This window comes from Caretta caretta, chromosome 3 (genome assembly GCF_965140235.1).
Source record: "Caretta caretta isolate rCarCar2 chromosome 3, rCarCar1.hap1, whole genome shotgun sequence".
Classification (NCBI taxonomy): Eukaryota; Metazoa; Chordata; order Testudines; family Cheloniidae; genus Caretta; species Caretta caretta.
The window spans coordinates 88,541,977-88,564,092 of NC_134208.1; the positions used below are offsets into that span (position 1 = coordinate 88,541,977).

The 22,116-nt window shown below is 43.4% G+C and overlaps 1 protein-coding gene across 2 annotated transcripts in view; it reads right to left on the reverse strand.

The window, feature by feature from the left end:
* HDAC2 (histone deacetylase 2) overlaps positions 1–21,317 on the reverse strand; it is a 62,922-nt gene extending 41,605 nt beyond the window's left edge. Inside the window, exons 1-5 of one of the 2 annotated variants that reach the window (XM_048844756.2) lie at positions 21,039–21,173; positions 3,244–3,356; positions 2,498–2,615; positions 695–769; positions 126–264 (exon numbers count right to left, since the gene is read on the reverse strand). In XM_048844756.2, the coding sequence (XP_048700713.1) occupies positions 126–264; positions 695–769; positions 2,498–2,615; positions 3,244–3,356; positions 21,039–21,090 (497 nt within the window). In that variant the 5' untranslated portion in view covers positions 21,091–21,173. Of the gene's footprint in view, positions 1–125; positions 265–694; positions 770–2,497; positions 2,616–3,243; positions 3,357–21,038 lie in introns of both variants that reach the window. The other variant, XM_048844757.2, reaches the window with a different exon arrangement.
* Positions 21,318–22,116: the final 799 nt, after the last annotated feature.

Consider the following 22,116-nt stretch of genomic DNA (forward strand, 5'->3'; position numbering starts at 1 on the left):
TTGTGGTGGTTCAATGTATCTGATGAAAATTCAAGCCACCTTGATTACTGTGCATTTCTTAGTCACCTTTAAACATTTTAACACCCAGGTTTTCTGACATCTTTAGATCACAAGGTTAAACTTACTTCAGCAGCTCTAGGATAGCAAGCACAATATCATTGACGTAACAGAAACCAGATGCCTCTGACTTCTTAGCATGATGGAGTCCTCCAGCCCAATTAACAGCCATGTCAGTCTGTTGTCTATTTAATTTTACTGCCCCAGCTAAAATCATTAAGAAAAGAAGTTAAGTGTCTTTGAAAGTATTGGAAGAAAAACTGATAACATTTCTTGTAACAAGATTACCTCTTTATGCCACTTTTTTCAAGTCTATCTTGGACTTGCAGTTTTTAAAAATTTTAAAATATTACCATATTTGGTATTAAACAATCTGTGTGAAGCATCGAATCTGTCAGCCACACAAAGCCACATAGCACACATTACTACGATCAAGCGCTCGAAAGCTTGTCTCTCTCATCAACAGGCTATGGTCCAATAAAATATATTACTTCACCTACCTGGTCTTGCCACTATCCTGGGACCGACATGGCTAGAACAATGCTGCTTATGACTAGTAAAGCATTGTACTGATTGGTTTTAATTGCTACGGTCATATTAATATCTTTAAAAAAAATTAAGTCCACCATATACCTACCAACAGAGCCTCCTGTTGACAGCTGGCAGAACTCAAACAGTCCATCAAACACAGGACAATCTTCTCCAACATTAACTGTGTAAGAAAAAGTGTTGTTAGTTTTCAAGTGCATATTCCTAATATGTGCACAGGTATTACAAACGTGTTACTCAAAACACTCAAATGTAACCAGTAGTATGGTTATAGTTCAAGTTCAGCTGACATTTTCATTGCATTCCATGTTTTTGGCAATTTAGTGATTCAACTGTTCAAAGTTACATTGTACTGAAACTTGACATTTTCAGCATATAGATATACGTTTAGGGACCATAGGAGCTTGTAGATGAATGAACCTGAACTGTTGCTTAAGGTATTTAAAATTTTCCACACAAGTCAGACGGAGTAATCTTTTTTACGACTAGGAAGAGCTTTGACTAAATATATGTACAATTACAACAGTTTTGCAATCCAATGTAATATACCCTCTTTGCACAGAATCATAAATGACACCTTCAAATATTGTAGTTTATTTTTTGAACAATTTTATAGGCACTTATGTGATGTGCCTATTATTTCCCTCAAATTAATTCTTAATCTTAGCTAACTTCCCTCCAGCTAATAAAGGCCAATTCTAATATTCAGCTCACTCTTCTTTTCACCCAGTACTTTTTACTTTTCCCACTCATTTCTGTGATGCTTCTTCGAAGGCAGGGGAAGTAACACTTCTCTATTCCAGTGGTTCTCAAACTTTTTTTCCCCCACAGACCACTTGAAAATTGCTGAGGGTCTTGGTGGACCACTTAATGATCTTTCCAAATGTTGTTTGTACTGTTAGCTAACTATTGTAAAACACTTTGGATAAAAGCGCTATATATTAAAAAAAACCCTTAATAATAAACTAGGTTTTTTTGTTCTACAAATAAAAGCACACAACTCATATTTTAGTATCACTAGTCTTACCTTTGTTGCGATGGATGTTCCCTCTCTCCCAGGCCACTGAGCTGGGGCTCCTGAGCTGGGGCTGGGAAGGAGGGGGATCTCTCCCTCTCTCCCCTGCCACAGCAGCCACAGAGCTGAGGCTGGGAAAGCAGTCAGTCTCTCCCCGGCAGCCACAGCCCTGGAGCTGGGGAAAGTTGCCTCTTTCTCTGGCCGCCGCAGCCCTGCATGTCCCAAATTCCTCCCCCCGCCCCGTTCTCACCCCACTGCCCCCTTCCACCTACCCCCTAATCCCCCCAAGGCCACCACCTCACCTTACATGTGCATCTTCTCCAGTGTCCAGGCACCTAATTAGTGGAGCCACACCTGCGCGGCTCCACTAATTAGATAGGCGGCCCTTCATTCTCTTGTGTGCAGCCACCCAGGTGTGCACTTTAGAGGCAACTATCCGCAGGCCACCTGAATGGAGCTCGTGGACCATAGTTTGAGAACCTCTGCTCTATTTATAAAGCTCTTATCTTAGAATGTGTTTTAATTTTTACAAGCAACTAAGAACCGACAACTGTTAGAAGTGAAATTTGACCAAGTACAATGGACCTACACATAGCACCTACCTCCCACTTAAGTTCTCAGAATGGGGTGTATTGTATTGGGGAGAATTTGACCCCATACTAATAACTCTATACTCGAAGAGCATTTGGTGTTCTGAGTAATCTTGAGACAAAAACTAGAAGCTCTTTATAGACTGACGTAAAGGAGAAACAATGCCATGAATCCATTGTTAAATATTTAGACAACCAATGCATGTTCACACTTTATATATATGAAGTACTTAACAATCCAGTACATGAATAAATAATGTAGACTTAGTCCAATTTGGAGACTTACATCTCTGCATCTGCTTGCTATATTCAGACATATTGTCTGGCCTTATTGATCGAAGAAATTTGATGTATTCGTCACTGTGGTACTTGGTCATTTCTTCAGCTGTAGCTTTATGGGGTCGCTGTAAACAAGAAAGTAAAATTAATTTTACTCTAACAAAAAATAATATTGCAACAAATGTTAGTTTTTAACAAATCAGATTAAATCAGAGACAAAATTCATGCAACCAATCTGAACTACCTTAAAGGTATTATAAACAGACACTGGAAAAACTCTGTACCCTAAGCATATTTGGATAGAGAGTAAAAGTAGCTACAACTCCATTAACAAAATTTAACATGCAAAATATTTTTATAGTGCAGCCTCCATTATGTTTTGCAAATTGTGCTGACATAATTAATGATGGCAGAAATATTATATATTACCCTGAAACAAAAATGTTAAAAAAAACCCCAAAACAAAAAAAACCAACCCACCCTCCCCACAGGGGCCTAACCCTGCTTTTCTGCCACATATGGGTAGCAAGCAGTGGCTCCTGTGTAAGTTGAAAAGTTCTGCTTCATTTTAAGTTGTCAAAGACTGGGGGGAAAGAACGAAGATTAATTAATGTTTCCCAAATAGAAGAGGAAAATATCAGCTTCTAGAAATAATTCCTCACATGTAATGGGGGGAAAAAAAGGTTTAAAATTGCTGTATCTTTTAAAAGTAATTTAAACATTTTCAGTGTCCAGACTGCTGCTTATACTCACATAAATTTCCATTTTTCTGTACAAGCCATAATTTAGCAACAAGTTGTGAGTCATACGGATCCTATGGGGTTTCATGGGATGGCCCTGCCCATAATAATAGTTTCCAATATCACCTATAAATGATAAACAATTATATTTAATAGTATAAGATATAACTTTTCACAGCATTCCCATCCCCCATATTTATTTGTTAATTATTTCTTCTAGTTGCAGACCTGCATACAGGGATAGACATAAAAGGGTTAATTTTTAAAATTTCTCCAGCCAGGTTTGGGAGGAGTCACTGTTTATGAGGTGTGATCAGGATCTTTAATTATATTGTCAAAACTATTGTTTAACACAGAGGTTTCACAGCATGACATGCAGAACAGCTGGGCAGCCACATGATGTTACTGGGTCCACTGGGGGGCACCAGAAAATGGATATGGAGCTTTCATCAGGGGCATTGTTCCATTAAAGGGTCTGCCTCCTCCCAGAAGCAGCTACTCCCAAAACAACTGCCAAGGAAACCCATCAAAGGCAGCTGCCACTTGAGAGACCCACCACCTCTCCAAATAGGCTTCTATGGTGGCAACTATCTAGTAGCTACTCGTGCTGTCAAAGAAACTGCTAGTGAAGAGACCACCACCAATACTGCCAAGGCCAGCAGCCAGAGGAACCCTCAGAGAACCAGCCATTGGAGGCAGTCAAAGGCAACCAGGTAGATAAAAAACAGATTTGGGGGGGGGGGGGGGGGGCGGGGGGGAAGGGAAGGGGCCGACATTTTTTATTCTGTTTAAATTATTTTAAGTTTTTCTTTAAAAAATAAGCCTGCTTAAATTTAAATCTGAATTTAATACAAAATATATTAAGGCTTTATCATATAATCTCTTAAACCATCTAAATAAAAAAATAAACATACTGAATCCACAAGCCTATCAAAAACTTTTGAGTTAAAGGTTGCTTTTCTATATAAAGAAGGAATCAGGGGAAACTAACTTTTGAGCTCAAGCTTTATAAATATGGCATAATAGGCCATGTACTGTATTAAGGGCTTGTTATGTTTAATAACATTTCTATGTTGTTTTGTGTGTTTAACTGAATTCCAGTTAACATCCAATGCAGCTTGACACAAATTATGAGCAAAAAATTATTTCATAAACAAGCAATACATCATTCACCATGTTCTAACATACTAAAATGTACAATTAATATGAATCTGAAAATATTAAAGATATATAATTGCTTAAATAAATGTATATTGCAGTAGCGTACCCTCTTGGGTAGCAAAAAGATGTACCAAAATCTAGTGTAAAGGCTCTATTTCGCTGTAAATGAACATGTTTTAATGGTCATACCAATCAATAAGAACATGCATTTCTTTAGACAATACTGAAAAACAAATGGAAAAGTTGATTAAAATCAATTACTTAAACCTAGGATTTCTACTTGGTGATTTAAATCAATCCACCCCAAAAAGAACCAAGGAAACTACTTCAGAAGCAGAAGGAGAAAGGAAGCTGGAGCCAGAAACCCTCAAGTGACAGAGGTGTGTCGGGAGAGAAGGTGGCTACAGCTGGGGACTGAAGCAGAATGGGAAGACACTAACAGGCCTAAACGGAGGAATAAGATAACGCGAGACAGAAAACCTTGAAGAGGACTAAGAAGTGGACTCCACTGGTGATTTAGTCTTCCTATTATGACAGGTTTCAGAGTAACAGCCGTGTTAGTCTGTATTCGCAAAAAGAAAAGGAGTACTTGTGGCACCTTAGAGACTAACCAATTTATTTGAGCATAAGCTTTCATGAGCTACAGATCATCCGATGAAGTGAGCTGTAGCTCACGAAAGCTTATGCTCAAATAAATTGGTTAGTCTCTAAGGTGCCACAAGTACTCCTTTTCTTCTTCCTATTATGTTACTGTCTGAAACAAGAAGGGAGGTGGATCTAAAAGGCACCCTTTTAATTGCCAGATGACTCGCAGTTCCTGAGAACTCCAAATTTAAGCTTTGTTAAAGTTGTTTTCTTTTCAACCAAGCTTCTTGCTAGCAGAAGGCAATAAACCTGACAGTTCTGCAGTAACTAATTTTCTGTATAACCTATTTTTGTTTCGTGTTTTCTAGAATATTTTTGCCCGGTCCATTGTGTAAAATAAATGCAATGCCTATAACCTTGGATTCCATTTTATTTTGAGGCTTTTGATTCTCAGTGACAGAACATATTACCAGCAGGAGAGTGAGTTTGTGTGTGGGGGGGTGGAGGGTGAGAAAACCTGGATTTGTGCTGGAAATGGCCCAACTTGATGATCACTTTAGATAAGCTATTACCAGCAGGACAGTGGGGTGGGAGGAGGTATTGTTTCATGATCTCTGTGTGTATATAAAGTCTGCTGCAGTTTCCACGGTATGCATCCGATGAAGTGAGCTGTAGCTCACGAAAGCTCATGCTCAAATAAATTGGTTAGTCTCTAAGGTGCCCCAAGTACTCCTTTTCTTTTTGCGAATACAGACTAACACGGCTGTTACTCTGAAACAGAACATAGAGCAAATGTTACAAATGTTATAAACTAGTTTTGATCTAATTTATTCAGTCCTTATGTCTAGGGAGTCCCTTTGTCAAATATTTAAGACAACCTTAAGTGAATAGCCTTAGGGTGCCAATTAGAAGTTTCAGAGTGCATCCTAAAAATCATTCCTGAAAAGACAAGAGATAGAGGTATTTGAGAAAAAAAGTTGGTCACAAAGTGCCCATTAGGATGCATATTTTACATATGGTTTGTTTCATTCAGAAACATTCCCCTGCACATTGCTCATTTTTTCAGAATCTTATTTCTTTAAAAAAAAAGTAAAATGAATGTTTTTATTCTCTCTAATGTCTTATTTCATCTTCAGAATCAAGCTTCCTTTAGACTTCTCAGCTGTACAAACTTTTGCCTTAATATTAGCAGCTCACTGACTGGATAGGACTACCCTTTGCGTTACCACCTTCCTTTATTTCAGTACACAGATCAGCTTTTGATAATATAAGCATACTATTTCTACTCAGGCAACTAGGGCATTACATAAAATTAACAGAGTTTTTATTCAAGTTTAGTGGATAAAGAAAAGTTACATAATCTCTTTAGTCCTTAAGAGAATTATCTATCTAGATCGTTATATGAAGGTCACCACCTTCGTTCTGACAGCATATCAGACTAACACTGGACAGAGGTTAAGATTAGTAATTTTCCCACTTTCATATTTCACAGGCCACTTTGTAAGAAAGAATCCCATGGACCCGTCTCCCCTCTCAAAACTTTCTGTACTGTGGACCATCGATTCGTCAACCATTTTTAGACCACTGACTAATGATAATTCAAATGTAATTGTTATTAGTAGGCACTCTATTACGTGTATTTTTAGTTCTCATATTTTGTCATTTAGCACAAAAAAAGGTATGCCACTTCATTATCAGGGACAAGAAACCTATTTGACGGTCCACAGGCATTTTTTTTTTTTTTTTGGCAAGAGTAGGTGAAGACTGGGTGGAAAACTATTCACACTTAACCTGAAAAAGAGTTGGCTTGTCTCTTGTGAAACTGTTGCCAGTTGTGAACCTTAGAAAGTAACCAGTAGGAGCAACTGCAAAAGCAATAACAATCCACAGTGGAGAATAGCTTGCTTCCAATGGCAGTTTGAGCACTTGCAGACTACAGACCATGGCAGGGCATAGAGAAAATTCTAATCTTGGACGTAACTGCATTATAAACCATATATTGCGTACCAGGTGACAGCCAAGACTTTGAATTTTTACCAAAGAAAAGAGCCACTGCAACTATGGAGTACCAAAATAACAAGCTGTGACTAACCCACTAAGGCACGTTCTGTGCCAGGTCAGTGCTCCAGTGGCTCCCAGCCAGCCCCCAGGTAAAGAACACCCCCACAGTTGATAGGTTACAAACTCAGATATTATTGTGGCTAGGTCCGTATTGGAGACAGGAATAGTTTTCAGGAAATTGTACCAAACTGGCATTACTTTCTTGTGTCCATGAGCAAAGATGAATAGAGTAAAAACCTCAGATTAAACTAACTTGAACAGACAAGCATTTTAATGAGCCAAACTTATCTACTCTGAAAAAAGTGCATCATTTCGGTTTTACTCTGATATAGCTTGACCCAGGTTGTTTTTGCTCAAGTCCTAATATTCTAATATTAAAGACCCAACCCAACACTCTGAAATCAATAGAAAGACTCACTGACTTCTGCGGGAGTTGGCTCAACCCATAAGGGTACATTCTACACTACAATAAAAGACTGGCAGAATGGCCAGGGCTATCCTGGGTCAGCTGACTTGGGCTCATGGGCTTTGACTACAGGGCCATAAAACTGCAGTGTAGATGTTCAGGCTTCGGCTGGAGCCTGGGGTCTGAGATCTTGAAAGAGGGAAGGGTCCCACAGCCCACACTCTAGTCTGAGCATGACCATCCACACAGCAATTTTATAGTCCCATGAGCCTGAATCAACTGACCCCGGCTCCGAGACTCCATGCTACAGGTTTTTGATTGCAATGTAGGCATACATTAAGTGAACAAGAATCTATTCTGTCTGGGCCTGATGAAGAGGGCACTCTAACCTTGTCTACACTTGCGGTGGTGTGTAGGATACACATATTTACACGTGGCAGTGAAAGGCTCCAGCAGCTTGGAGGCAGCAGGGAAAGACACTGGCAGCTCAATGAAGTCTTTGACTGCAATAAGGAAAGGCTCTGGCAGGGGGAGGCAGCAGAACACTACACTATTAAAAATAGCAGCGTAGACACTATTTCTGCACGTAGAGAGTCGTGTAGGACATATACCCTAGGGTTCAAGCATGTAGAGCACTCTACTTGATTAAGTCATGTCTCATTGTCTACACTGATATTTATACATGAACTAACTGAGCGTGCACTGTCTGTACTCTACATGCCACTGTATGTGTTGATGTACATACAGACAAGTACACAGATATTGGGATGGCTAGGTGAACTGCCTAAGTGTGTTACTACCATATTGACCACACAACCATGTACCATAGGATTACGCTAGCAAGAGCCCCCAGGGAAAACAAACAGTTGCACATCACAACCCTATAGGTCGGGGACTGGCAAACTTTGGCACACGGCCCATCAGGGAAATCCTCTGGCAGGCCGTGAGGGTTTGCTTACCTGCAGTGTCCGGTGGTTCGGCCGATCGCAGCTCCCACTGGCCGCGGTTCACCGTTCCAGGCCAATGGGGGCTGTGAGAAGCACCGTGGGCTGAGGGATGTGCTGGCCGCCGCTTCCCGTAGCCCCCACTGGTCTGGAACGGTGAACCGTGGCCAGTGGGAGCTGTAATCGGCCGAACCTGCGGATGCTGCAGGTTAACAAACCGCCCCGGCCCGCCAGTGTATTTCCCTAACGGGCCGCGTGCCAACGGTGCCGATCCCTGCTATAGGTTGTCTGAGAAGACTGAACACAATCAACTTAAAGTAAACCATTCCACTTATACTAGGTCCTACAACTAAGCAGCATATCATAATTAGTGTCAAAGTCTACCAATAACAATGCAATATGATTTTAATAAAAAGTTAGTAACTATAATTATTCCAATGGTAAGAGATCAACCACTGCAATGATATCCAGGCCTGAAGCTTGACTGGGTTATAAGATACTTTAGACAGTAATATGTTGCCGGAGTTGGCTAACACACCTTACCAAATGTTACCATATTTGGTAATTAGGCAAGTGTGCTCCAGAGCAATATATGCTGCCGAAAGTATAGGTGGAAGACCCACGCTGGTAAGCATTTAGTTTTATGAAACTACTGCTGAACCACTAAATCATAAGGCTTTGCGCCAGGAATACAGTCTGGTACTTAAGGAGCCAAATAATTGCACAATAAAGCCTTTGAATAGTATATTTTCTCCAGGTGTTAAAAGAAATGCATTTTGGAACGTTATTTATGCTTAATAAAAAGAGTTTACATTTCCTACCAATCTTCTAACTTAACATCATAATTTCGGAAATTAGTAGGGTATTGTTTAAAATAGAGACTGAATTACTGATTTTTCTCCTCAAAAGGTTAATGGATAGAGAGACAAACAGAATTAAAAGCATTCCATGTCACTGAGTAAAATTAAGTATTTTTACTCAGTCCACCTAATTTTTTTTAAAAGCCTCTGTAACAAACAACTTTTAAATATATTTTCAGTGTTCAAGTCCTTCTGAGAAGGATGTGTTTAAGAAAGCTGAGATATTTCAGAAATGCACAACACCACGGCAAGCAGAAATACCTTTTTGAGCACACATCTCCCTTCATGAAACTTAGGGCTTGGCTACACTTGCGAGTTAAAGCGCATTAAAGCGGTCCCAGGCGCCCTAACTCATAACGCATCCACACTGGCAAGGCACAGAGAGAGCCCGGACTCCGCAGCTGGAGCGCTCCTGGTAATCCACCTTGATGAGAAGCATAACGCTTGATGTGGCCTGGCTGGAGCGCCGCGGCGCCAGTGTGGATGCCTTGCTCTGTTAATGATCTCTGATCAGCCTCCAGAAGTGTCCCACAATGCCTGTTCTAGCAACTCTGGTCATCACTTTGAAGTCTACTGCCCTGCCGTCAGGTGATCAACTCTCAGACCCGCCCTTTAAATTCTCTGGAAATTTTGAAAATCCACTTTCTGTTTTCTCAGCCAGGCATGGAGTGCTCTCAGTGAATCTTTCCAGGTGACCATGCCTCCACACGCCAGGCGATCCTCAGTATGGAGCAATGGCGAGATGCTGGACCTCAGCGTTTGTGGGGAGGAAGTTGTCCAGTCCCAGCTGTGCTCCAGCCATAGGAATTACGATACCTTTGGGCAGATATCAGGGGACATGACGGAAAGGAGCCATGACCGGGACGCACAGCAGTGCAGGGTTAAAGTGAAGGAGCTGCGGAATGCCTACCATAAAACCCACACGGCAAACTGCCGCTCCAGTGCTGCCCCCGCGACCTGCCATTTCTACAAAGAGCTGGACGCAATACTTGGGGGCGACCCCACCTCCACTCTGAGTACCACCATGGACACTTCAGAGCCCAGTTCAACAAGGCAAGAGAAGGAGGAAAGCAGGAGCGAGGGTGTTGAGGAGGAGGGCGACAGCCTGACATATCTAGATGCATGTAGCCAGGAGCTGTACTCAAGCTAGGAGGAAGGTAGCTAGTTGCAGCAGCCGGTGCTTCGGGGAGAATAAACACCGGAGGAGGTGCCCGGTAAGTGGCTTTTATTTTGGGAAGGAAGTTGTTCGGTGTGGGCTCTTGAGGTGAAGAGGGTTAGGGCTGCATGCATGCCTAGATACGGAATAGGGCATTGACGTGCTCTCTCACATGACGGTAATCGGCCTCAGTGATCTCTTCAAATGTCTCATGCAGAAGCTGTGCAATCTGCTTGCGCGGGTTTCTTGGCAGAGCTACTGTGCTCCTTGTCCTTGAAAGGCTAACATGTCTGTGTCACAGTGCCATGAGGCAGTGGGACCACTGCTGCACACAGGCAAGCTACATATGAACCAGGGCGGAAGCCGCATTGTAGTAGAAGACCCTCCCTTCCTTCCCAGGACACCCTCAGCAGCGAGATATCTTCCAGGACAAACTCCTGTGGAAAATGTGGGGACAGTGTTCAGTATAAGGGCCCCCTGCAGCTGTTGGTTCTCCCCAAGGCACAGAACCCTAGAGGACAGTACGGCCGTAAAATAATCAGTCCCCCTTGCTCCTGTGCTTACTCACCATTTTGGGGCTCCTGTGGATTATGTGCGCTTGCTCTGGGATGGGCAAATTCTGCTATTGTGTAGATTGTGCTTGTCTACTTTAAGTACGGCGGAATCATTGCTCCGTCTAGTGTGAACAATGCTGCCTCTGTTAAGTGTTGCATTTTGTCTTTACAGATGCAAACTTGAGATCTCAGCCATCCTTGTTATCACCGGTTGAAAGACTCCAAAGAATTAAGAAGCAGCCACATAGAAGCAAAGAGGACATGCTGCATGAAGTAATGCAGCAGTCCCTTAATGAAAATCAAAAAGCGCAGGAGTGGCAGGAGAGTGAAAGGAGGGTCCGCCAGCAGAATGCAGATTGCCAGCACCAAAGCAGAGAGAGGCTGCTAAGCATTATGGAGCGCCAAACGGACTCGATACAGGCGCTCGTAGCAATGCAGGTGGAGCACTACCGTGCCCCCCCGCAGCCCTTGTCCCAAAACTCTTTCCCTTGTGCCTCCATGTCATCTCCAACCCACTTTCCTCAACATCCGGGTTCTTATCACCACCAGCTGCCAACACCTGTGGCTTCACCACCCAGCCCTGCAAACTACGATCCTTACCCACTGCACTCAATCCCCATCACCATGCATTTTAGCTAGCCAGAAGTGCAGCACTTATTGCACAGAACTCCAAACAGGAAGGCGGAGTATGATAACAGGACATATGCAAATCTGTAATTGTACTGTTCCCCTCCCCACCCCCTTGCCCTTCTGTTTCCAAAGCAGTTGTGTTTCTTTTCAATAAATGGATTTTTTGGCTTTGAAAACATTCTTTATTATTGCATTAAGTAAAAAATACCTTAGCCCAGGAAAGAAACAGACACTGCATGTCAGTGTAGCAAACACAGATTCCTACTAACATTGGAACCACTGCACTTCACTCCTGTGCAGGGCACCAGGCATTATTGGTGGCTTTCAGCCTCAAATTGCTCCCACAAGGCATCCCTAATCCTTGCAGCACCGCACTGGACCCACCTAAGAGCCTTGCTCTCTGGCTGTTCAAATTCATCCTCCAGGTATTCAACCTCAGAGGTCCACGCCTGAGTGAATCTTTCACCCTTCCCTTCACAAATGTTACGGAGGGTACAGCACGCGGATATAAGCGTGGGGATGTTGTCACTGGCTAGGTCCAGCTTCCCCTACAGATAGCGCAAGCAGCCCTTTCAATGGTCAAGGCTCCCTGTGTAGGGTTTCATGACCCACGGCATGAAAGGGTAAGCAGGGTCTCCAAGGATCACAATGGGCATTTCGACTTTCCCCATGGTGATCTTCTGGTCTGGGAAGAAAGACCCAATTTACAGCTTCCTGAACAGGTCTGTGTTCCAAAAAATGTGTGCGTCATGCATCTTTCTGGACCAGCCTGCATCAGTGAAATGCCCACGGTGATCCACAAGCGCCTGGAGAACCACAGAGAAATAGCCCTTCCGATTAACGTTCTTGGAGGCCTGGTGGGCTGGTGCCAGAATTGGAATATGCGTCCCATCTATCACCCCTCCACAGTTAGAGAAACTCATTTGTGCAAAGCCAGCCACAATGTCATGCACCTTACCCAGAGTTACAGTTCTTCTGAGAAGGATGCGATTAATGACCCTGCAAACTTGCATCAACACGATTCCAACGGTAAACTTTCCCACTCCAAACTGGTTAGTGACCAATCGGTAGCTGTTTGGAGTTGCCAGCTTCCAGACTGCAATAGCCACCTGCTTCTCCACCGGCAGGGCAGCTCTCAATCTTGTGTCCTTGCGCTGCAGAGTGGGGGCGAGCTCATCACAGTCCCATGAAAGTGGCTTTTCTCATCCGAAAGTTCTGCCGCCACTGCTAGTCATCCCAGACTTGCATGATGATGTGATCCCACCACTCAGTGCTTGTTTCCCGAGCCCAAAAGTGGCATTCCACGGTGGTGAGCATGTCCGTGAATGCCACAAGCAAACTCGTGTCATATGTGTTATGCGAGTTGACATCATCGTCGGACTCCTCTCTGTCTGTTTGTAACTTAAGGAGTAACTCGACTGCCATTTGTGACATGCTGGTGAGACCCATCAGCATATTCCTCAGAAGTTCGGGATCCATTCCCGCAGACTGAAAGGGAAGACAGAGCGCGCAGTACAAAAAATGCTGAAAAATGGCGCCAAATCCAGACGGAAGTACAGGGATTGCTGGATGCAAACCAATGCAACGCGGAGCGTTGGGACAGGACCCAGACTGCCCCGCACCCCCTGTCCCCTTCCCACAAGCCACAGAGCCAGAATGGGAAGAGGTGCTCTGTGGGATAGCTGTCCATAATGCACCATTCCCAGTGCCGCTGCAAGTGCCGAAAATGTGGCCACGCCAGTGCGCTTGCAGCTGACAGTGTGAACACACTGTAGTGCTTTCCCAGGGCTGGTTTAACTCACAGCGCTCTACATCTGCAAGTGTTGCCAAACCCTTTGTCCAGATAAGTATATAAGTTTTCATTTTAAAAGCTTGTCCTGGTATCCTCCATAGATGTATTCATCACATCTATCAACCTTTACTTTAATTTGTAAGGAAGTCTTCCTTTCCAGGGAACTATTTATAATAAATTTTATAAAGTCAGTTTAAGCGCCTATATGTGAAATGGAAGCAGTTTGCATGTTTGGCTAATAGGAATAGAATGGCATTTTCCTTTTAGAGGTAAAAGAACAGCATTAAAAACTATAAGAGGACAAATACCTGAGGCCTTACCATGGCATCTAGAACACAGGCATTACATGTATAGCTCCATGCCTGCAGTAAAAGCCAGCTGCATGTACACATTTCAGTGACAAGCGTGGCTACATGTGGCAGCAATGTGGAAGGCAGTGTGGAAAGGCTCCAGAGCAGCGACGAACTGCTCTGGCAGGGGCAGGCAGCAGGACGCTATGCTGCTAAAAATAGCAGTGTAGAAATGGGAGCCACTGCTTAGGTGCGTAGAGAGAGTGTAAGGTATTTACCTTAGCCTTTAGACATGCAGGCACTTTACTCACCTAAGGCAGGCCACACAATCTTCATTGCTATTTATATCCATGATAGCTGGGCGTGAAGTGTCTGTACGCTACATGCTGCTGTAAATGTACACATACCTTGATGACTACCCTAAGACTGCATATTCTATCACAGCTACTCTGGTGAATTATGAACATTTGATTTTTGCCAGTGTAGGTGAGTCTCCGGTAATATGGAGAAAACTACAGAGGCGAAGGAAAGAGAGTAAGAAAATCAAGAGGAGAAAAAAAGATAAGTGAAAAAAAATTACGGAGACAGTAAAATGAGAGAATAGACAAAAAATAAGATAGCAATTTCTGGGACAAAGCATAAGGGGCTCAAGGGGAAAATCTACCAGTTTGTCACAAGAGGGTTTCAGCAAAGAAAGACTGGAAGCAATTGCTCTGTAGTCTGTCCAATATCAATTATGTGGTTGTCAGGCACTAATAACTGCACCAACGCTGAGATGCTGTTGTGCACAAGAGTTCTTCTAAGCATAAACTGTGACAAACCAAATAGAAATTCAAAATTAAGGTTTGTTTTCTGCCCCTGCATTGTGCTCATGTTATGCTATAAAAATGGAATACAAATGGAGATCAGATGTCCTAGCAATGTTTGGGGTTTTTTTGGCTTCTCCCACTTTATCTCCCGGCATTAACTGAAATTAAAATATTTCAAACTTACAAAGTTACTATATGTGTATTGCCACATTCTGATCTCTGAAGTATTTACTTTAAACTGCATATTACACTCGTCTTCTACAACGTTCTCTTTGCAGTAGAGATGGTCCTAAATTTAAAAGAACAGTTAGCAAGAACTAACAGGTGTGCACAGGTTTTGGAGACTTTTTTAGATTAGCACTTACAGCGAAAGAAAGGGTTAAATACCCACAGCTCCCCATTAAATTCAATGGGATCTACTATTGTTAACTATAAAAAAAATTAAGCTTTAAAAAATTTAGCTTGCATATTCAGTAGCTACAAGCAAGCTTACAAGGCAGCCAAATGCCTGTAGAAGCACTTCAATAGGCTGCATCTTTAGTAAGCATTTTTACAAAAGTAGCATAAAGTTTCTCAAGTCAGTTCAGTAACAAGTACAATTAGGAAGTCAGTCTTACACTAGTAGGATCAGAGCCAAAGAGTATACCACATTTTGTAAATTAAGCTATATATAAAAAAAGTTATTATGTATGCACATGACAGCTTGGCCACCACATTACTATAACATACTTCAAAAGCTTTACACTTGAAGTAACTGTGTATCTATTTCTAGTCTGTTTTTTCCAAGTGATAATTTACTCCCACACATTCAATTCTATGTGAAAATTCTATGCTTTCTAGTAAAGTCATTACAAATGTATCTACAAAGCAGTGGACAAATTCATGATGCAGAATGTTTGGAAAGGTAGTCAGCCAATCGTAGGATCACAGAATCATAGAATATCAGAGTTGGAAGGGACCTCAGGAGGTCATCTCGTCCAACCCCCTGCTCAAAGCAGGGCCAATCCCCAATTTTTGCCCCCGATCCCTAAATGGCCCCCACAAGGATTAAACTCACAATCCTGGGCTTAGCAGGCCAATGCTCAAACCACTGAGCTACCGCTGCCCCCCTGCACATTCACTTCAGTTTTTTCTATTAGTTGTGTCTCCAAAGATTTTTCTTAGCTTGTCTTAAGCTTGCCAGTATAGTCACAACTACATTTGAAGACCAGCCTAACACCATTACAGGAACACAGCATGGAGGCTGATGTATGGGGTTTCCAGACTATTAGGCACAGGGCTTGGAAACACATATGAAATAGTTTTCAGTTTTAGAATACTTTACATACACACATAACATGCTGAACTGTGGCTGATTTATATTACAAATGTTACCGTATTTAAACGGCATTTGAGCACAGTAGTGCCCTGCCCATAATTCAAACGGGTTTAGTCTTGCCGACATGGAACATGTTCCTGCCTAGATCTCTACAATATCAGTGCAGAAGGGACCTTTTAAACATCCATATTAAATTGTGCAAGATACATATAAGAAAATCTAAAAATACTTGCAATATGTTTGCCTACAATATATCAATGACCTGTAAGAAAACAAAATCATCTCTGATAAAGTTTGAAGCTGACACAAGAATTGAGGGGGGTGGTAAACAGTAAAGAGGACAGGTCACTGACAGAGACATCGGATTGGGAGGCAAGCAAACAATGTATGTTTTAATATGGATAAATGTAAAGTATGGCATATATTCCTTGTTCCTGAGCGTATACAAGATGGGCGACTATTTTGGGAAGCAGTGACTCTGAACATTTTGTGGGAATACTCAGCTGAATGTGCACTCCTAGTGCAACTCTATGGCCAAAAGGGCTAACACAAGTAGGATTAGAAAGCTTATTTTACTCTTCTATTTGGCACTGGTGTGACAGCTGGAGTACTGCATCCAGTTCTGATGTCTACTTTTCAGGAAGGATGTTAATAAATTGGAGAGGGTTCAGAGCAGAGCCATCATTATAGGATTAGAAAACATACCATACCTACAGTAAGAGACTCAATTAGCTCAATTTATCTAGGTTAACAAAGAGAAGGTTAAAGGTTGACTTCATTATAGTCTATAGGTACCTACATGGGGAACAAATATGCTAAATGGCTCTTCAATCTAGCGAAGATATAACAAGATCCAATGGCTGGAAGTTGAAGTTAGATAAATTAAAAAAAAAAAAAAGTAAGATGTGAATTTTTAACAGTAAGGGTAATTAACCATTCAAGAAATATATGTCTGATGATGATGTTTTAAAGCAAGTCACACCAGTGAACTGGTGGAAGTCACTTAAGCACTTGGATTCAGAGACTGTTGAAGTGATAATCTCACTTTTAACAGCAGTAGCTTCTTCTGCCAGGGTAGAAACAATATTTTCTTCCTTTGGACTAATTCATGCCAAATTGAGAAATCGTTTGGGACCTGAAAAAACAGGAAAGCTGGTTTTTCTTTTCCAGATTATGAACAAACAGGAAAATGAAAGTGAAGACGACTGAGTTAGCTGCAGAGGCCAATATTTTAAGTTTCTCATGTTGACCTAACTGACATAGTGGATTTAATTTTTGTTTTGCTAATATTTTAGTTAAAAACAAAATAAAAATCAGGTTTGATTTTAAAAACGTTGAATCTTTAACTAAATTCAAAAATTCATATGCTTTGTTATAATATTATATGTTTACTGTTGAAGAAAGAAATCCAGAATACATAATGTTTAGTTAAATAAAACAATTTAAATGTCTGTCTGGTGATGATCTCCTCCTAATACAGCATGGCAAGAAAATCCTCTAAATATTAATGATTAACCTGTTGAATTTGAGATAGTTCACCTCCCAATGACTTCATAAATATCTTCTTCAATTACCTTTGAAATAAATAAGTAAATAAAATTACCAATCATTCATTTTCTGATAGAGCTGTAAAAGTAATCTGAAAAGTTTTCAAAATAAATCACTTCAAAAATGTATAGTGTGTACCTTCTAAAAATGAAACCTATATCTGAGTTATGAAGAATATAATGTATTACGGTTATAAAAACCAACAAGAATACACTTCTAGGTAGAAATCCATGATTAAATTGAGTCTTCCTGACTAGTGATTTAAATCAAATTGATTTAAATCAAATTCACGCTGATCAAGACTGGATGTTTTTCTAAACTATTCTCTAAGAATTATTTTGGGGAAGTTCTAGGACCTGGATTATTCACGTCAAACAGCATGATCACCATGGTCCCTTCTTACCTTGTAGTCTATGAATCTACTCATCAGCTGCAACTGGGCTAGTTACAGTATTGTTCGAAAACTGTACAGTATGGTTCTACAAAACTGTGCTTAACCACTTTAATAGCTCATTGTATCTAAGCACTATTCTAGTCAACGTGAACAAGGAAGGACCTAAGAGACATTTGTAAACCAAAATACTACTTTAATATACTATATGTCTACATCACACACGAAGCCCAGGCTCTGACTCAGGTTTGAGCCCTACACCTCCCTTCCCTCCACACACAAATCAGTCTGACTCAGGTCAGCAAGCACTCAGGACCATGCTGGAGTGAGTCAGAGCCCAAGTGTCAGAGTGTTTTCAGTGTGAATGTAGCTGAAGCCTCAGAACCAAGTCTGAAGGTCTGCATAGGGCAGTTAGCATGGCCGTGAGATCCAGGTCCAGCAACTGTCAGTCCAGGTTTACAATATAATGGATATACCTAAACACAGGCTTGGGAACATTGAACAAAAATAAGTCCCACAGACCTGAGTTTACAATGCAGTGTGAATATACCCTTAAAGCCGACACATTCCAATTCTGAAGGCTGGCAATAGAATGCATTTAATCTAAAAATAACCTCATGGGTTCATGTGTTTATCTCAGCATTTCTATATCATACTTGCTCAGTTCAAGTAAAATAATGCTCCCTTCACTGCAGTTAGCTTATGATTTGAAAGTGAAGCTAGGGTTCTTTCTAGCTCAACACATCACCACCAGCAATAAAAATTCTGCAACATGGACTTCATTAACAACTCTGTTACAAGCATAAGCATGAGTAACATCAAGCTAGTTCTCCCATTGCTGAGTTTTGCAGTACTAACAAGACTTAAAGGTACCAAAACAGTCAATAAGACAAGCAGATGTTAATCTTAATACATGCAGTAAGCAGATTTGCAAAGTGAAATGCTGATTTGATAGAGTAACTTCTCTCTGCCAATAACCATACTAAAATTACTACAAAGTAGGGAAAGTACTAAATTACATCTTAAAACACACTACATTGAATTAGTGTGCCTCTTTTACACGTTTACAATTTTTAGTGTACACTTCTTGACTTCTTCATATTTCCAAAGAAACAAAGTGAAAATTGGAATCAAAACTTGAATGAAGGAGTCATGTTTCTCTACAAAAGTCTTTGACACAACAAACAGCAAAGAAATCTTTAATAAACTCCAGCTTGATGTCATCAGCTAGGTGTAAGTTTGCATCCACCCACAGATGTACTTCCATATCTGTTGTAGTATTTTCATATTACAACTTTCATATCATTTAAGGTCGTGAGCCCTTTTCCCTTTACATACAGTAGGAGGAACATTTACAAACCTCTGTGGGTACAACACAGCATGGAAATTAGAAGAAATGCTGAATGAACTGTAAGTGGGTTAGGAACTTTTCCCAGCTATATCAGAAATTAGTTTTGAAATTTTCTCTGATAAGCTTTGCTAATTTCTAAGTACGCAGTTTTGATCTATTACATTTGGAAAGAATGTAAAATAACCATTGACTTTGGCACTTCATTCAATGCTGGTTTCAGGTTTAAAAAAAAAGTCTTCTGAAACATTCTAACCCAGATGAATACTAGGAATATTGATGAGCACAGCAGACAATGGGAAAGATGCTCTCACACAGCAGGAGAAATGTTAAATAATTAGGAGTCTGAACAGTCACGGAGGAAAATACTGAGTCTCCAACTGACCATAAGAACATCCATTTTCAAGGAAATCTGAGGTGGTTGAGACCAATTTGATCACTAGTTCATCACCCTGCCAACACAGAACTGTTCCTTAACCCAGTGCTTTTTTCATTCTCCTCCCCCATGTAGTTTTTCAGCTGTGTAGGAATCCAAGCAATGGAGCTTACAATTCTTAGGCTACTATTAAAATGCCACAGTATTGCACTCTAGTGAAATGGTATACTAACCAAGCAGATTTTGCTTTTTCTGATACACTGCACAACCATATACCTACATTTTTAGTTTCAAGACAGGCAAATATAAACAGAAACATCAGTGCAATCTTCCCTTCGGTAAGACTAACAGTGCCTACTCTTCTTCCAGAGAAAAGTCAGATGCCAGTTTCAGCAAAATTCTCCTTAACAGGGGCCTCTTTTCCCCCTTATGCTGAACAAAGAAGCAGAGTGAAGGACAAAGAGAAGGGGGCGGTAACCACACAACTCTGCCTGTCTTGGCAGCATGTTAGAAACCCTGACTAGGCCCCAACAAATCTGCCATTTTTCTGAATAGACAAGGTAGGTGAGGCAATGTCTTTTACTGGACCAACTTCTACTAGTGAGAGAGAGCTTTTGAGCCACACAGAGCTCTTCTTCAGGTCTGGGATTTCTGATCAGCCCATCTACCACAGCAGCAGCACCTCTGGCATCATCCTAGGCTGGAGACTCTGCTCTCCATATCTCAAATTATGACAATACATGTAATAGGAACGCAAAGCAGTCTCATCACCTTTCTTCACTACCTCTAATAGCAAAATCCCCCATCCATGCCACCCATTCTCAACTGTCAAGAGTAAGACTTATCCCATGCATCTTTATTTATGCAGAAACTTAGCCTCAAACAAGTAATCTGACCAATAACTTTAGCCTCACGCTGTGAGCAGAAAGTCAGCGAGCAAAGGGAACTTTCCTGCTTTGTGTAGAGTGTTTTTCGGGGGGCGGGATGAGAGACAGGGAAGTTTCCACCTTACGGTGTGCTGCAAATACATGAAACGCAATGCAAAGCAATCCAAATTTCAAACATGGCTTAGCTATGTGGTATTGGTCAGATAAGTCACAAGACGTAGTTTGCGGATTTGAGGAGCATCCCCGAGCCAAGATGCGCAGACACGGCCAGCAAACTGTCGTGCACGCCAGTGTGCGCTGCCCCGGCCGGGAGGCTGCCAAAACACAAGGGGCAGCCGCGGCGGTTCACCGCCCTCGGCCACCCGCTTCTCCGCCAGAGACACGGAGGCTCCCCAGCTGCTACGCCAGGCGCTAAGAGCGTCGCCTTGATAACGGGGGCTGCGATCGGCCCCAGCAGCCCGCCGCCGCCGCCGCCCCTAGGCGGGGCCGCCACCAGCCGTCCAGCCCCAGCCTTGCCTGGAACCAGACACCCCGCTGCCGGGGACGGTGGGGGGCCGGGGCGGCGGCGCCGGAGAGCTCCCAGGGGCTGCGATCGAGACGCAGAAGCCCGGGCGCGGGGAACCGGGGAACTCGAGTTCCGCGTCCCTCAGCTCCCGGCCCCGCCGCTGCCCGCCCCCGTCCCCGCCGCTCACCGTCATAGTAATAACAGACTTTCTTCTTGCCGCCGCCCTGACTGTACGCCATGGGGCCGCCGGGAGGCCGAGGCTGAAGCCGGGGTGGGCGGGCGGGAGCTGAGCGAGCGTGAACTCGCGACGCCGGGGGCAGCGGCGGCAGCCGCGCAACGACCCGACCATCAACAGCGGGGAAGGGGGACGCGCCCACTCTGCGGCCGAGCCGGGGGGAGGGGGCGACGTACGCGTCCCTCAGCCCCGCGTCCCTCGCTCCGTTCGCCCGCCGCCCTCCAGCGCTGGACGCGGAGCGACACCCTCCCACCCCCCACTCTGGCCCGAGCGGGAAGCGGTGGAAGGCGCCCCCGTGACAAAGGAAATGGGTGTGGGGCCCAACCCTCAGCGTTACACAGTGGTACCGCCCGCCCGCCCGCGCGAGGTAGGGGGTGGTGCGCGCTCTCCCCCTCCCCACAATGAGGACAGCCTCTGCTCCGGCGCATGCGCGGAGCATTCCCCCCCCCGCCCGTCGGCCTGTAGCGCGTCGCGTGCTCCAGGAGGAGGCGGGGGACAGGGGCTGCGCATCCGCCGCCGGCTCCCCGTCCCCGCGGGAAGACGCCAGCCAGCTGCCGCCGCGCTCAGAGCTCTGCAGCCAGCGGCCCTTGGGGGCTGGGCCCCAGCCACCCCCCGGGTGCAGGTGGCCCCGCGAGACAGAGCTGCTGGAACAATGTGCTACACGGGCTGGGGTCCAGCTCCCTGTCTACCCCGCGCTGGCCACCCCTTGAGATCTGGGCTGGCAGCAAAACACAGTCCCGGGACGGGTGTGTCAAGGCCAAACGCCAAAGATTTCAGCCCTGGGCAGGGGGCCTGTAGCCTGAGCTCCACCTCCCAGAGCTGAAGTCTTCGGGCATTGGCTGTGGATCTGGGCTGTGGGGCTTGGGCTTCAGGCCTAGGCCCCAGCAAGTCTAATGCCAACCCGGTGACCCCATTCAAATGGGGTCATGATCCACTGTGGGGTCCTAAGCCACGGTTTGAGAACTGCTGCACTAGGGATACCCAACGCTTGCTATCTCCAAAACAGCTGTACATGCACCACTGCATTTAC